Here is a 17,120-nt window from a genome sequence, read left to right on the forward strand (position 1 = left end):
GATCCAAGAAAGAGTGGATGTGGAAAGTGATTCTTTCAAGTAAACACAATTTCTGTACCTGGTGGTGTAACAGGCCAACCACAATGTCAGGTTTTGAAGTAGCAGCCCCCCAGAGAATACTGCAGCCTTTTAACACTTCACCAATATATTTATCTTTCTCAAGGCAATGCAAACATCAGAGCACATGTTCCATTTTGTCCCATGATAACAACATCAACAACATCACAGGGGAGCATATCCATGCAAAACCTTTATTTGGAGAATGTCTCCTCTTGACAGTGCCCCTCTAGTTTACACATAGGCCCAGAAACACAGTACTTGCATTGTGCAGAAAAAATTACAAAAATATTCTTAAAACACATTCATTTTCTGATATCATGAAAATACTATTGTAATTGCTTACCCCATTTCCTCTCTTTATCCTTTTAAATCAGCCCTTGGGCCAGTTTGAGCAGAAAACCATGGCAATGACATAATATTAATTTTGGAGATAGGCCACTGTAACTTGAAAGCCAGTGTGGAGAATTATCTGCATTGTATAAGGACAAAGACACAAGCAGACTGATGTACTGTCTAGCGCACATATCTCCTTGTTTTCTTTCCAGGTTAGGAATGGCTTTTAGAATGGTTCTGATTATTTTTTGTGATGGTCCAGAGCCTGAAAGAAGGCTGAGATTACTGCTGCCGAGGGTGGAAAGTTCCTCCTTCATTTTATAATCTGTATGTTATTGAGGTTTCTCTTGGCTGGGGAATCTCATTTTTATTTCTAATCTCAGCCATGTGTTGGTCAATTGTGACTTATGTTCCCTTCACCCTCTCCCTGCTGTGCAGCTCTGCAAGCCATATTGCAAACATATTTTTCAGCATGGGTGGGAGGTAGTATTGTGGTTTTGGGCTTTGCTATAGATATCAGAATTTCCCTTTTTCTTTGTTTGAAACATTTTTTTCTTTAAAAATAGAGTTGATGGTAAACAGCTTTCATTTAGTTCCCGGGGGGAGGTGCAGTGAACATTTTCATGCAAGCTCGAATAAGAATTAAATCACAATTCCCCAACTTTTCTAGTGAATTCAGTGATATAGTCATCATCTCATGAAATCTTCAGCTTGATACAACATTGCGATAATGCAGAAGACTAGAGGTTTAAACTTTGTAGACTCCACTTGCAGTTAAATCTCACTCCAGTAAATTAGGAGTGCAGCATCATAGCTTATTGCCAGTTGAGAGAAATTAGGGTATTGTTTGATCCTCAGTGAAGAAAATACCAGTGTCCTCCAAAAGGACAGCTTTATGGAAAGCATTCAAAAGGCTGACAAGCTGTCAATCCTTTCCATTCCATTTAACATGGGTTTGTCTCTCTTCTTTGAGCTGATGGCTCCTGCCAAGTAAAGATACACTTTTCACATGTACTTGCCTCTATCAGATCTTGGGCCTGGACAGAAGAGCTCACTTTGCAATTGAAAGAACTTCTTCCATTTAAAATGCAAGAACATTTCAGTTCTACTTTTCCTGATCACTATTTATTCCTTTGAAAAGGGGCAGTGAAGAAAATATCAATATTTTAACCCAAAGAGAAGGTCAGATGCTATAAACTAACATTCAGCTGGCTGTCCATGTGGCAAAGGCAACAGGATATCAGCCCAAGATAATATTGATTTCTGATATTAAACAAACATTTATTTTACTAAATTCCAATGTTTAAATAAGCTTGATGGGACTGGTTATTTTCTAAAGGTGGCAGATTAATTCAGTCATTCTTTACCACTTTCAGCATATGATGTCCTTCACATTTTTCAAGACTTATTGAATGTTTCAGTACACAGACTATTTGCTCCCAACATCAAAGGCCAAATCAAGGGAACCTGATGGTTTTGATAGGCAATACAGTGGTTTTCAGTAAAGATTAACCTGCTGTCAAATGTGTGGTATGAAATACAGCAGTCCTTATACCTAGGGAGTTAGTAGCTCACAAGCAATGCTTAGTCAGGCATACAACTGGGCATTTCAGCTACTGATGATCTTGAGTCATTGGAAGACATTTTCTTCCTTTGTCTTCCCCATCCCACCTTGTTCAGCTCTGATGGCAGCAAGATTTGAAACACAAACTTTTGAGCTCTTCTCAGACCACCCTTCTGCCCAGTTCAAAATACCTCTGGTGAGGAGGCTGCAGTGGGGTCTGAAAACAATGATTCCTCTTGGAAGCATACTCCTAGTTCATGTGCAAGGAACTGCATGAGGGAGCACTTACCTCTTCCAAACCACCCACCCTGGCAGCCTGGGCACCTCCACCTCCTGCACCCCACTCAGCTCATGGCTGGGGAGAGAAGGCCTTGGACAGGTCAGCAGCCCTGAAGCTCATGGGTGACTTCTTTCTCAGATAGAAGAACCTGAAAGTTTGTCTTCATTGTTTATCTATCTTCCCAGCACCTTAGCACTGCCACCAGTTTCTGTGGCTGTCATTAAGCCCTCAGGCTGATTGTCCATTCTGGATTTCAACATGGAAGGAGATGCAGGTCCTATTTAGCTATCCCTCCCCTGAGGAGTCTCCCCATTAAACATTTTTGAAATGTGTAAACCAGGGCCTGTTTTCTTGCATGAATTTCCATGAATGCACTTTAAACCAGTGCCTCCGCTGGCAAGCTTTTTGATAACCTATCATCTAGCCCCAGCTTCCCCTGCTACAGCAGTACAACAGCACAAGCTGGATACAAAAAACCTTGTAGCAATGATGAGGTTCTAGCTCTGCCTTTCCTCCTGAGAATACAGGCAAATGCGCAGTTCTTCAATGCTGCTCCACAGTCGCAAGACTGTTGCAGGAGTCATCCTCCTTTGCATTACTGACCTTGAGCTCCTGCCCTTGCCATTACCAACCTCAGCTGGTTTTTAACTCTATCTGATATAAAAAGCGCTTTTTGTTGAATGCCATTTGCAACTGGCAAAAGATTTCTGGAAAGGTGCTCAGCTCTGCTACCATCCAGCCCATTCTGATAGCTGTCATTTTAATTATGGCACAGGTACTGTAGAAACACTCAGGCACAGTTATTCATAAAACTATACTCCATGTATTTCTCAGTTGCCTGTATCATAGTACAATATGAAATAACGAATGTTGTTAGAGGAATACACCATTTTTAAGGCAGTACCGACTCTAGTCTTTCATCCACTGATCAGTCGCATACTACTGCAGCTCACTAACTTCCTAGGTTTTAATTTCTCATTCTTGGCCAATAAAATCTTCCCTGAAATATTGCTGCTTTCTATTTCTTCTTTCTTCTTCTTATTTTTTTTTTTTAAGATCTTGGCTGTTTATGTACATTGGAAAAGTAATTACTTGAGATGAAGGATGACAGGCATGTTGCAGAATCAGTTAACCCCCTCTCCATCAGAAGAACATACAATGCATGGAAAAATCTCATTGCACTGAGAATTGAACTGAAGGTAGGACAACTGGCTATATGGGACAATTTACAGTTCTCCAGAAACCAAGGACAAATTAAAACTTTCAATTTATTGCTAGGCATCACAGCTTTACTAATAAGTGGGATGATGAAAGTTGAAGCAGCTCCTTTTCAGAATTAGTTGGTTTTTATGGGCAGAATTAGGGGGGAGGCTAGGGTGGACAAAGAATGCTTTGTATCTATTTACTAGCCCCTAGATGTAGAAGATGGTGATGAAGAAAGGTGGATGCAGTAAGAGTGGTGGGAACAGTTTGTCAACAACAACAACACGCACAAGAGTTAATAAAATAAATTATAGACCACATTTTCTTTTCAAACCAGCTTTAAATAGTCCATATGTAATAAAATCATGTGTTACAGACAAGAAATTCTTTCTGCCAAAACACAGGATGAGTGTTTTTCCCCATCGTTCTTTCAAAATTACAAACTCAGGAAAAAATATTTCAAGAAACTAGATTTTTAAAAATAAAATTATGCTAAAAAAACAGAAAAGGCCACTAAAATAGACCACTGAAGTACATGAACAAGTCATCAGAAGAATGTCAGGACACAGGTACTTACAAAAAAACACACAGGAATGGACATAAAGGCTTTAAAGATACACATACTATGCAGGCTAATTTAGAAGTAGCAGAATGCATAGGCTTTATTGTAGCTTCTGTAATTCATGCATTTGTGTGTGCAGGTAAAATACACTTAAAGCCATGTACTTAAACGCCATCAAGAAGACACCTGAACTCTCCCCAGCAACATCAATTGACTTCAGGGAAGAATTAAACCCAGTTCTGTTTATTTTTATACATTTGCCCAATTCAAACCCATAATCTGTAAAAAAGAGAATAAAGTAAAAGAAAGAAACCAGGTATTTTGTCTGAGCCACTCAGAGACACTGGGACTGAGATCCAAACCCACGTTTTCACCATGGCTGCCAAGGAATATAATGGCAGCAACATCAGCCCAGACAGTTCTCAGCTGTGTTTCAGAAAGTGGCTCCAAGAACGATCCAAAGGTTGAGTGGGGAAAAAACACTGTAGTACATACATACATAGATGGCTCTTTTTAGAACAAAATAAGGTAGCACTACTGAGTATGTGGCAATATGGAGTGTGCATTAAGATACACAAGTGAAGTCTGCTTGGGGCACCTTCAATCAGAGGGGTAAGTCTTAAAATATAACAATAATAATAATACTTCTTTATACTTGCCACTTGTTAGCAATTGTTTACATCGTAGAAAAATAGATAGTATTCTGTAACAAGAAATATAGTTACTTTGTTAAAATGGGCTATTTTAAACCAGCTACTATTCTTTCATATAAAGAATTTCTAAACAGCAAAACAAAAATAGGTAATACTGAGTGCAAAACAGCCAGTGGTATACTTTGCATTGGTTTGAAACACTAGTTGCCAGCTACTATAATTACACATTCTGTACACTGTACTACAAAAGTCTTCCATCTTTTAGAAGCTTTAGGGTTTTTGTTTTTCTTCTCTCTAGGTGGCAAGCAAGTATTTAATCTGAGTAAATTCAGACTCTGGAAAGTTAGAAATAATTTCACAATTGGCCTTTGCTATCATTCTCTCACATTCCTTCTCTGACTTCATGCAGCAGCACTTTCTACTTATGGCCAAAAATCCCTTAAGTTAAACAAAGTTTAGACTGTAGATACTTAGAAGTTTAGCTTATAAATTCACATTCTTTAAAAAATCATTTCACTAATCTCCCACGGTTACATTTACACCAAATAGAAAGCTCAAAAGCCTCACTTCATGCATTTCATCGTCCCCACTGAAAACTGAAATAGAGTTCAGATATAAACCCATTTCCAACAGTTGGTATTAAGTTTTAATGCTACAAAGCCAGATGGTTCCAATGTATAAGTCAGATTTTGTTGTGGTCTCTGCAACAGTTTCAGATACAAATAGCTAATTCCTAGTGGCAGTGGTAAAGGCATTATCAGTACACCATGAACACCACAAATGGAGGCAATTTCCAAGCATCAAAGAACAAAAAAACAAACAAAGAGCACCCAGAAAAGAAAGAAAATACATCAGTGAAACATTCTTAGTTGAACAGAAGTCTCTCTATTCTCTTCATTCATCTCACACCTTTTCAACTTTGGTGGGGTCATATGTATCTGAAAAAAACCCAAGAAAATACTGTTAATAATGTATCGGGAAATCTGTTCAATGTTGCTAGCTTTGGAAATGAGACATCTTTTCCCTAGCTTTTATTTTAGAAAAGAAGCCAATACTGGACTTACAGCCTTAAAGATGCATGCTACATTCCTGACCCAAATTCTATATGTACTCAAGTGTAATTTGGGAATGACTTGGATCAAATACATGGAGATAGAATTTAGAAAGCCTTGGGTAGGTAGGAACATGTGCACTGAATGGTGACTACTTCTGGTTTTCAGCTGCTTTGACAAGGAGAGAACTACTTAAGATTTGGCCCCCTCTTGTACTGAACACTAAGGACAAGTAAATGCTTTAAGCATCCTAGCAGGGTGTTTAAGGCTGGCTGAAGAAGTGATGATGCCATCCGACCATCAGGGTCTTTTCATTCAATTGCAAATCCTTGGTTTCAGATTAATTCAGCAGAATACAGGAAAGCACAGCTGTGTTGCATCACTATGGCTAGGTCTCACTTCAGTCTGCAGAACTGCAGTTCACGTTTTGAGTATTATTCACTAAAGCACTCTACTGGCTTACTAGCACTGCTCTTCATTTTCAGCCCACTTCTTATCAGTTCACAGGACAGAACATATGCTGTTTTTCTTTTCCTGAATCCCCAAGCACACTCTTTTATCAGATTTTTTAATTGGATTTATCCCAACATTGGCCACAAAGTGAGCAGACAGGAACCCTTTCCTTCACCTTTGTGACTTTGGGTAAGGGTTGCACTGAAAGGGCTTTGCCTTGTGAGATATGCCCTCTGCCATCATGCACACATCTGACTTATCCTGGGCTCCTGGGCTCCTGCACAGTCATGGCATGGAGGAACCAGGGCTGCCTACAGAGGAATCTGTAGGCACACAGGGGCCTGGACAAACCAGCACTGCAGCCCGCGCTACCATGTGCTACTTGCCGTTCTTAGGCAATCTGGGCATCTGTGCTAACCTTAAATGTCCCTCCTGTAGGCTGTACTCCCACAGCACTCGTGTTTAAACAGTTGAGCATGAAAATAGTTGCACAAATAAATATCACACTTTGGAGTAAAACAGTCACCCCCAGGACTTTTATGTTGATGTGAGTGAATGTCTTCATTCAAACAAGCATAAAGATCCTCAAAGGGAAATTTCTACTCTAATGTGCAACTGTCCATCTGCAGCATCCAGACTCACATCAAGGTGGGGCTGCCTAAGAAAGAACTTCTGGATTTGGTCCCAGTGCGTGGATTCCTATTGCAGGATCCTTTATCGCTTCTCTTGCCTACTCTCTTCAAATTGCTAGGTCAGTCAAGAAAGGAGTTTGTGCCAGAACTGCTTATCACTATTAAGCCTCCTCTGGTATTTCCATACTTCAAAAACAGATGCCATGTGAATGCAAAAAAAAAACCCCAAAAATCAAGGAGAAAATGTTTTCAAAGGGTTAGTGCACTCCAGGATAACGCTGCATCTTTCTAAGCTTAATGAACTGATGGTGTGGGAAGATGTCTCTAAAGCAGTAACATCTTTTTCACTGTAAATATTTTGCCATCTAAACTGCTAGAACTGTTCTGAGTGAGGCTGACCTAACAATAAAAATGGATTTACATTCAGAAACCTGATTTTCCTAAGGTCAGACAAATTCACAGTAATAGAACTCCCCACAAAACTGCAGGTGCTCACTGTTTTGAGGAGTCAGGTGGGAGAGACAATCAGACCACAAGACATGGGAGTCTCTGTGTGGCCCAGTTTATTCCTTGGAAGCTGACCCATGCCCTCAGCACCTAAACCAAGGACAGAAAAGGGCCAAGCTGCAGCCCAGGCTCACTTCAAGGGAGACAAACATAGCACTGAACAGAAATGTTTATTCAACATTAGGTTAAGCTCATTTTAAATGCTTTCTACAGCAACAAAGCCAGATCAGCAGCCTCATGGAAGCAGTCTTCAAACAGCAAAGGAGAAAAAAATATCCACTGCATTTGGAAAAATCTGGTGATATCTTCTAACGGCAGTATTTGCATAGTAAGATGAGCTTCTTGCACTGAGTTTTATCAGAGCTTTTACTCTGAGATGACTGTTCCTATGCCAAGCTGCATTATACATGCGAAAGCCTGTTTCTGCTAAGGGCTCTAGCCTCTGTGATGGGCCCATTCTCCAATTATAAGAGTAGCATCACCCTACCTCACTCCAAATAGTATGGCCTTTAGCAATATTTACTCTTTAAAAGCTATGAATACAAAGGTTTTCAACAGGAAATCTGGAGAGGGGCTTTCTTCAAGGGCATGTAGTTATAGGACAAGGGATAATGTCTTTAACCTGAAAGGGGGTATAGTTAGATTAAATATTAGGAAGAAGCTCTTCACTATGAGGGTGGTGAGACACTGGCACAGGTTACCCAAAGAAGCTGTGGCTGCCTGATCCCTGGCAGTGCTCAAGGCCAGGCTGGACAGGGCTTTGAGCAACCTGGTCTAGTGAAGGTGTCCCTGCCTGTGGAAGGGGGGTTGGAACTAGTTGATCTTTCCAACCCTGGTTATTCTATGATTCTATGATCTTGAAGGTCCCTTCCAACCCAAACCATTCTGTGATTCTATGCTTAATTCTCATTTTGTCTGTCAATGGTATCAGTAAACTAATCTGGAAGTTAGAGTGAGAGTTAACAGAGAAAGACACGATATTAGGCCTTTCTACAAACATGAATCTTCAGTACCTTATTAAGGTAAGGTGAAGATCTTGTGGCCATCAACAATTCAGGGTCTCTTTAGATGGGAAGAGACCAGTGGTGGAGATGCTTTCCCCTCCCATGTGAGTGTGTGCTACCCTGTGGTACTGGATGTGTGCAACAGGAAGGGATATCCACCACGCTTATCCAGGAATGGGGAGGGCTGTTATGTCTGTGAGGGAACTGCTGCAACAGGAACACACTGCAGAATACAAGCCTGGCATTGTCAGCAAGAGGGATAAATTTAGACCTAATTTACTGCAGAATAAATCTCCAATAAACACACACAATCTGTTTTGATACATCCCTGAAGTCATGTCACCACAGCAGTTATTTTCTTCACTCCAGCAGAAACCCCAAGGGAGAAAAGCATACGAAACACATGTAGGGCATACTAGACCTGATGGGTACAAGAAAGCTGAATTAGCCTGTTTGGAAAATCTGGTCTCAAGAAATACAGTTCAGAACAGAAAGAGACACAGAACTGTGAGAGAAAGAAGACACGGAGGGAAAGGCTGCAAGACTGCAGGAGTCAATACTTAGAACTAATACAAATATTTCTCTTCAGATGGAAATACATAAATCCACTTTAAAGTATGCTCCATTTAGTTTCTGTCCTTCTGTACTAGAAAACTGTGAACAGATTTATATTGGTGAAGTTTAATGAATAGCCTGCACAGATTTCAAGGGAACGTGTTAGCTGTTATGGAGAGGACGGAAAAATGAAGGAGGAGATTAATATTCATTTAACATCCTTCACACCATACATTTGCTCACTCCAATTAATTTAATGGAGTAGACAGGTGGCTTGGGAGATTTATCCCTTTACACAGATCTATGGCAACAACTGATTTTCAGTGTTCGACACAAGGCCATATGAAAACCATTCTGAAGAGAGAACAGCTCATGTTACTTTGGGGATGCATATGGACTACACAAGTTTCTATACTTTTGAGAGATGAGGAACACACACACACACAGAAAAAAAAGGTGTTCACTGAGAAGGTCAGCTTTCCATTTGACCCGGGGATAACTGTTATTCCCAACATCTGAGCTGGAAAATATTCATGAGAGAGAGAATTTTCCAGGCCTCTCAATGCAGCCATTTCCCAGGGGCTTCACAGAAGAACATCAGATTTTTATTTTTAGTTTCTTCTGAACTCTGATACAGTATGTGTCTACTTAAGAGAGTTAAAAAATGGGTATTCAAGGAGAGGCTATGATTAAATCACCATGTTCCCAGACATTGGCACTAGAGTGACTGTCTTTCAACTCTGCTGTTTGAAGCTGGCTATTGCCTGAAACAATTAGACAGAGATAAGACCTCAGAGGGCGCTCCAGTCTCTGTGAATGAGTTTCAGTATCACAAGTGAGTTTTACAGTACCTTTTCCTAAAATGGGATCAGAGAACACTCATCTCTTCCATAAGGAGAGCAAAGGGGTGGCAACCAGATCGGGGTAGTACCACCTACAGCCTGTAACTATTTGAGCAGCATTATGTGGGCATAAGCAAATCGATCATGCCCATTACATAAGAAAATAGCACCCATCCGAATCTCCTGTAACAGGGTCTTACCTAAAGAAAAATCTTTGTCTATCTTCTTCTTGTCCATTCCACCTAAATATCCGTTTTCACTGAGAGAGATGACACGCTTGGAAACAGCCCCTGAGCTTGCCAGTTTGCTTCCTCTTTCCTCTTGTACCCTTGACAGCTTCTCCTCATCCACCTCCTCTCCTGAGTCTGCGCTCTTAATGCTCAGACGTCTCATCCGGGACACAGAGTCAACTTCTTTCATTCGTACTAAGCGATCCATGGCAGTCCGGCTAGGTGGAGAAGTGAGCTTACCTTGGAGCGTCTCTATCACTTTGGAAGTGCTTCTCACTCTCTTTTCTGAATGCTGATACACAGTTGCCTTGCAAACCAAGTTTTGGTCCTCACTTTGGCTGGGACTCACAGGTTGTTCAAGAACTTGCTCTGTTACCTGTGGTTTAGCGCTGGTTTCCTGGTGCGCAGTCTGGCATTCATCAGGGTATAAAGATCGGCCTCCTACTCTGACAAAGAGAGCACTCTCTGTCCAGCCACACTTTCGTCTGCCTTCATAAGAACTCTCTTTTTTTTTTTCTTTGTCACTTACTGCACTCCCCACTGATGACCCAAAGTCCTGGGCACCATTTGCAGGGCTAGTGCTTGGATGGGGCCCAAGGAGGTCGTCTGGAAGGAGAGACTCCACTGCTATATCTATACCTAAAATTCTTGCAGCTCTTGCCTGCAATGACTCATTCACTGGGATTTCCACTGCATTTGCATTTGAAGAGTAATCTGAACTGTTAGCACTGGGTCCTGGGGCTACATCAAGTCCCACTGACCTCAGATCTGGCTCTGAGCGCCCAAGGTTCCTCTTCGTTAGTGACAAGCATACTACCGAGCCTCTCTCTAATACTGTATCATTTGTGGGAGTTGCACCTTTGCTCAGCTTAACAAAGTCTAGGTAATTTTGGTCTTCACTCATAGCCTGCAAGACAGGGTTATTGAAAGGATTACTGTGACATGAACTGCTTGAGCTACTGGACAAAACTCTCTGGAGAGGGTCCACATGAACTGGCTGTTTGCTTTTTATGTTCTTGGCTTCCCCCATCCTCATTTTTGTTATCAGACTTCCATCTGCTGGTCTGATTCCTTCACTGCTTCCTCCTGGCTGCAAGGAGCTTTGAGAGCCAATGCTGCCTGGCTCACCACCATGCTCTGTCCCCACACTCCAACTTTCAGACTTACTTTTAACTCTTCCTGACTTAAATACAGGCCCTTCTAGCACAACCATTTCCGATTTCCCACTGTGTTTTGGCTCCTGCTTCAACTTCTCATTTCTGGACGCCCTCCTCTGCCTAAGGGCACCTGCCTGCGGGGAAGCCGCAGCACTTTCCAAATCTTCTTCACTGCTTGTGCTCTCCTCCTGCTCTTGCAGCTCCTTGTTAAAACTTTCTAGCTCACTTATTGCATCCCAGGGACGGCGGCTTACAGGCTTCAACAGGAACTGACCAAACAGCTCTTTACTGTTGCAGGGAGCACCTGGTTCTCCCTTAATTATATCTCCCTTGGAAAGAAGGCCAGTTTCCCTCTCCTGGGCAGACATGGCCTGCCTCCGGAGCACTTTTGGGGAGGGGGCCTGAAGGACTGAGGTGGCAGTCCTGGAAAATGCACTGTTACTCGACTGGCTGAGGTACATCTGACCCTTCATACCATAAGTGCTCTGCCTGCAGCTTCTCTCATCAGAAGGTAACTCTGTCTGGTTTGACCCTATCGTGGATAGTGTACATCCTAGGAGCTTTGGAGACATCGGTTTGTTATTATTGGGCTGCTCAGGTTTTGTACCATGGAAAAATTGCGGGCTTGTAGGTTCTTCTGAGAAACTGGTCTGTGTCTGCTGGTCTTTGTACTGATCACCTGGCCAGGAGCCAGAGTATTTGAGCTCCCTGTGTTTTGCAGGCTGAATAAATCTGAGGTCATTCATTTGTTTGAACTCTTCTGGTCTCCACAGCTCTTGTTTTTGTAACTCATTTTTATTGGTCATGCTTCCTGTAAGCGCTTGTAACTCCAAGTCCGTTGAAGACATACTTAAGAGACTTTGTTCTTGCAAAGCCCCATTGTTATCAAACCCATTCTTACCAGGGCTCTGGGTTATGTTGTTGTTCCTATCTGTATCTGGCAGATTGGATTCTGATTTAACTGGGATAGATACCAAACAAAATATAGTTTCATTCATTTTTTTCTTTGAACTCTTTTTACTCTGCATCCCAGTTCCAGGTTCAAACTTTTTCACTTTTGTAACAGTCTCACAGGTGCTGTCCATATGTGAATTTCTTACAGAAAGTTTGCCTTTTGTGTGCTCCGCACTGGCTTCGTTACAGGGGCTGTGATTAGTTGTGCTACAACTATCTCTTTGGTCCAGCAAGGCACAGTTTTCCTGATCTCGGATGGACGGTGCCAACCATCTGTTGCTATGGGTGGAGCTGATGGAAGTTCTTTCGCCCTTTGCAGAATTGGACAAGTTTGATGCATCCAGAAAGGCACTGTTGTACTGTACTTCAAGATCTCTCTCTTGCAAAGCACCAGAACTGGGACTACGTGCATTTTCAGTGTATTTAGTGTTGTCCTGAAGACCTTCTGGTGGTGCAATTTTAATATGTCGAATCCGAGGATCATCAAAGGGAATATACTGAACAGAACGCAGGTAGTCAGCAGAGCGCCTTACATGGCTTTGCTTCCCATGAGGAAGATGGTTGTCTTTGCAAGGGTCAACACCTGCTTCAGAAGTATTCATGGCTGGTCGCTGGCAGGGGACAACCCGCTCTGCAGGACCCTGCTGATTGCTGCTGGCATATGTGTCTGTGTTAGGCACTTCACTGAGAGGATGCGGGGTCACATTTTGGTGAGGGGGGGATTTGTAAGAAGGAGGAGGTACATAGACTGGGGGCTCCAAACCAGAGTCTTGAATGCAAGCCTCTTGCCTTGGCTCATTAACTTTGGCTAAGTAGGAGATGGGTTCATCTTTCTGGTAGTGGTCCTGGAAACCCACAGTATGGGCAGGTGCCCTGGTCTGCCGCTGCAGTTCATAGGAGGGAGGCTTGAGAGGTTTCCCATACTTGGGTTTCACCAGGGGAAGGAGATGGCCTCCCGTTTCGTGGGGCTTGGCTGGTTCCACACTCTGTTTGTTTGGGGGATAGGTGGGGGCTTTAGCTATGCTGAGTGAGTTGTTACTGTTGGTCAGGGAGGGCATTTCCACGCACCTCATGCTCTCGGGTGAAAGGACCCTTGGCAGCGATTGTGATTTCCCCTTGTTGTGGGTGCTCAGTACGTTGTCTCCGAGAGTCAGTGAATACAGCTCTTGAAGCAGCTTCTCCCTGTCACCTTCAGACATTTGCCTCCCTACCTTTTTTGGCTGGTTCCAGCTTTCCATTGCCATACTTTGCCATCTGCAGTCACTGGGCACTTCACAGCTCTCCTGCAAGCCACGTCTTCTGCTGTACCCTGCACCTGTGCCCACCTTCAGCTGACTCTCCTTGGGGTGCCGGGGTGCCCCCGGGGCTGCAGCCAGGCCTTTCATTTCCACACCGGCTTTCTGGGAATAGCCCAGAAGCACACTGAAGTCCTGTCCTCGTCTTCTCCAGTAGGCGAGATCTTTATCAGTCTTGGGCTGGGAAGACCGTGCTAATTGAGGCCTGTCATAAACCCTGAAAAAGAAATGCAGTGTCACAGGCAGTATGCACAGATGCCCGCTCTTTCTCTTATGAGTAAAGCATATTAGGAGGTCAAATGTGGAGTTATGCCAATGGGGTTTGTGTAATCTATTTGCAATCAGATGATATTATGGTTTTAATGAGAGCATTTAAAAGTCAGTCATTAACGTGAGTAAAGGAAGGGACCGATGCTCTGCTGGCACATTGTTAGCTATGCAAAGCTGTTAGAGAGAGAAACAAATGCACACAGTTACATGCTGTGCAAGCATGCACAGCCTTCCTCGACGGACACCAGAAAACCAGAAATGATTGTGTTAAACTTATTTCTGCACTCTGCTACATCAAAATCTATAGATGTCAAGGGGACTACTGTGATACACAAGTTTAACAGTAATCCAAAAAGCAGAGGTAAGGAGAACAGATAGAGGGCTATTTCATAAGATATATTCTGTAAGAAACATGATTTACATCCTACTGCAAGAACTGAAATTTTACATGGTGTTTCCAGTGTTGTTTCTTTTAATATTTCTGAGGGAATAAATTCCTTCAAAATACTTTGGATTAAATGGCACATGTCACAACAACGGTGATGTATCAGCACAATTCTGATTAACAGGGAACCAATATTTAAAATCTAAAATACCTCAAAAGAAGTATAAATTTCCCATATAAAAGAGGGATTAACTCCAGCAATCCATTACTGAAATATGAAAGACATGAGTCATTTTACTGTGGATTAAAAATCCAGAACACAGATTTACATGAACAGAATAAGCAATTTGTGTGTTCTGAATGGTGTAAACTGTTTTACATATTACTGCGGAACAAAATCGGTACCCTTCTATATAAATAATTAATTAATCTTCTACTTTAACTGCTTTCTGCTATTCTTGTACCTGAGGTGTCCAACAATATAACTGCCTTTACACTATGTGGCTGCCACCAGCATAAGAGTGGAAAGAAAAATCAAAATTGACAGAAATAGGACAAGTATGTAGATGTAACCCAAGAATTTCTTTCTCTTCCCTCCACCCCAAGGTATATAAACAGTCATCTGGCTCTTTTTTACTAAAAAAAACCCTGATCTATTTAAATAGTAGTTTGTAAAAACTTAATACAACTCAAAATTTGGAATGAAAATTAAGCAATCCAAACCCACAGCAATATTATTTTATATATATTAACTTCATCCACAGCTATAAAAGTTTAAAAACCAAACTGGGATAACAAGCATCTTGTTCATATTAATTCAACTGGATTAAGACTTAACATCTGAACAAAATGTTCTGCTGCTAAAGCACAAAGTACAGTTCAACTGCTGAACCCCAGGAAGTAACATAGAACCACAGAATCAACCAGGTTGGAAAAGACCTTCAAGATCATCAAGTCATCTTCATTAATCAGTGAGATATAACAGCATATCTGCTACATTGGAAAGTTGACTACAGGGAAAATGAACATTTCCATGCCCCTCCGCATGTGGAGACACAGAGTTGAACAAATGCTGCCTCCTTCTGAGATTATCAGATCTACCTATTCATCTCATCCCCATGCTGCTATGGCACCATTTGTACCTGTGTTTACAAAACAAGGTGACAAACGGTGTCTAGCACTAGTGAGAGGGGAATGGAGAGATTGTTCCTTCCCTTTGATTTTATCCATTATTTTAAAAGGGTATGCAGAAATTGCAGAAAGTACAGAGTCATAGATTCCAAGATCAGAAGAGACTGTTACAATTATTTAGTTTGACATCTTGCCCAACACAGACCATCAGACTTCCCTAAAACGATTCCTGCTTCAGTGGTAGCATGTCTTTTAGAAAAGCATCTAAAAATCTTGATGTTTATATTTCCAGAAATGATGTTGCAAAGCTTAATTCACCGTCAAAAATATCAAAGTAAACCCAAATTGTTATTAACCTAAATATAAAAACATCCAGGGAAGGAGGTAAGGTAGACAATAATATTGAGACATGCAACAATTTCAACTAACAGCATGGGAATGGAATGGGCTATCTGTTTAAAGGATTTTATAGGAAATCAGGAAAGGGAAGGAAGCACTACTCGACTCTTTCCTAGGAAACCACTGAAACAGGAGAGTTTTGGTTAGTTTGCTTTTTCAAAAACAAACAAAATCCAAGCTCAGTCATTTATTAAAGTAAATTAGCCCAAGTTAGGACAGCTTCAGTTACAGAAAGGATGTTTCTCCATTTATTAAAAGCTGTTTAAAAGATTAAATTTATTTTTAGAGATTAAAATATTAATAACTAGGCTCCAGTAATAACTTTGGAACATGATACAAACTACCACATAATGTGTACTATGTCATCATTGCAACATGAGTGCAGAAAAGATATTTAAAAGAAGGTATTCAGAGCATTTTAAGCCTGATATTTTCTATGATCATTCACAAGATGGGCAATATGAGTCTCTCCAGCTCCTGGCTCAGGTACTAGAAGTGGTTACAGCCAGCCTGTATTGTAGGCAGCATAAACCTTTGGAGAGCAGGACACTGCTCTGTGCAGTGGGAAGCGAATGCTCCACAGCCTTCCAAAGGACACTACTGCTTAGCTCCAGCCTGAATGCTCCTCTGCTTCCAAGGATGGAAAACAGCTCCTGCACACATACACACTGCAGGCATGGCAGGCAGCAAGCAGCGGGGCAGCACTGCACAACCACACTGCTTGCAGCCACTACTGCAGCAGAAAATGACTCCTTCTGGGATAGATGACACTTTTGGGTCTTGGGTCAAAGAAGTGGTGGGAAGAAGAATCCAAGGGGCACCCCAAGTTCAAAATGCTCCACTACAGCTTCACCAATGCTACAGTTTTAGATGGCAAACACCACTCATGCCGCAGTCTTCATGTCCAGGACATATTATCCCCAAAAAGACCCCAGAGTCCCTCTTAGCAGTAGCCAGTCTCTGATCATGCTACTACAGAATTCTGTGTCACCCCATGACGTGCCAGTACTGATGCACAAAGAATGCACACCTAGACATAGCAGCTTGCAACTGCTTCAAAGCTGTGAAGCGTGCCAAGAACGGAGCGGTCCCATGGGAGCAACCAGGAAGATGTTAGTGTCAGTGACAGACAGGTCCCATGGGACCAGGAAGGTAGATTTTAACATCAAGAACTCTTTTCTAACAGGCCTGCTTCTAACCAGTATCAAGTTTGCTCTCATGAAATGCTGTAAACTGGATCTGTAGTAATGAAAACTGTTCAAAAAACCTCCCCAAACTATTGCTAGCTTTCTATGAATTTTAGGTCTTTGCAAGAAACGAGGCCATCAGTCCACCTTGCACCACCTGCATGACTGCATTTCACCAAGCTGCCACAGTCAGAGCAATGGGTGGAAGCTGCCCAGTGTCCCTAGGGTGACTGACCAGCAGGACCCCACCATGATGCACATAATGGGGCCAGAAGTGAAGGAGTGTGGCACAGGCTTCAAGCCAAAGCCCTGCAGAATGAGGCACTGTAGGGCCCCCCCAGGGAGTTTTTGTCCCTGTTTTAGCTGCCTGTATGCAAATAGTAGGCAGTGGGCACCCAGTAGCTCATGGTGC

General features: G+C 42.1%; 1 protein-coding gene across 3 annotated transcripts in view; it reads right to left on the reverse strand.

Moving 5' to 3' along the window:
* Positions 1 to 232: 232 nt before the first annotated feature.
* JCAD (junctional cadherin 5 associated) overlaps positions 233 to 17,120 on the reverse strand; it is a 33,032-nt gene continuing 16,144 nt past the window's right edge. For 2 of the 3 annotated variants that reach the window (XM_005153002.3, XM_034074444.1), the window contains 2 exons: positions 9,901 to 13,553; positions 233 to 5,593 (listed from right to left, as the gene is read on the reverse strand). In XM_005153002.3, coding sequence (XP_005153059.2) covers positions 5,559 to 5,593; positions 9,901 to 13,553 — 3,688 coding nt within the window. In that variant the 3' untranslated portion in view covers positions 233 to 5,558. Of the gene's footprint in view, positions 5,594 to 9,805; positions 13,554 to 17,120 lie in introns of those variants that run through there. The other variant, XM_034074429.1, reaches the window with a different exon arrangement.

This window comes from Melopsittacus undulatus, chromosome 1 (assembly GCF_012275295.1).
Source record: "Melopsittacus undulatus isolate bMelUnd1 chromosome 1, bMelUnd1.mat.Z, whole genome shotgun sequence".
Lineage (NCBI taxonomy): Eukaryota > Metazoa > Chordata > Aves > Psittaciformes > Psittaculidae > Melopsittacus > Melopsittacus undulatus.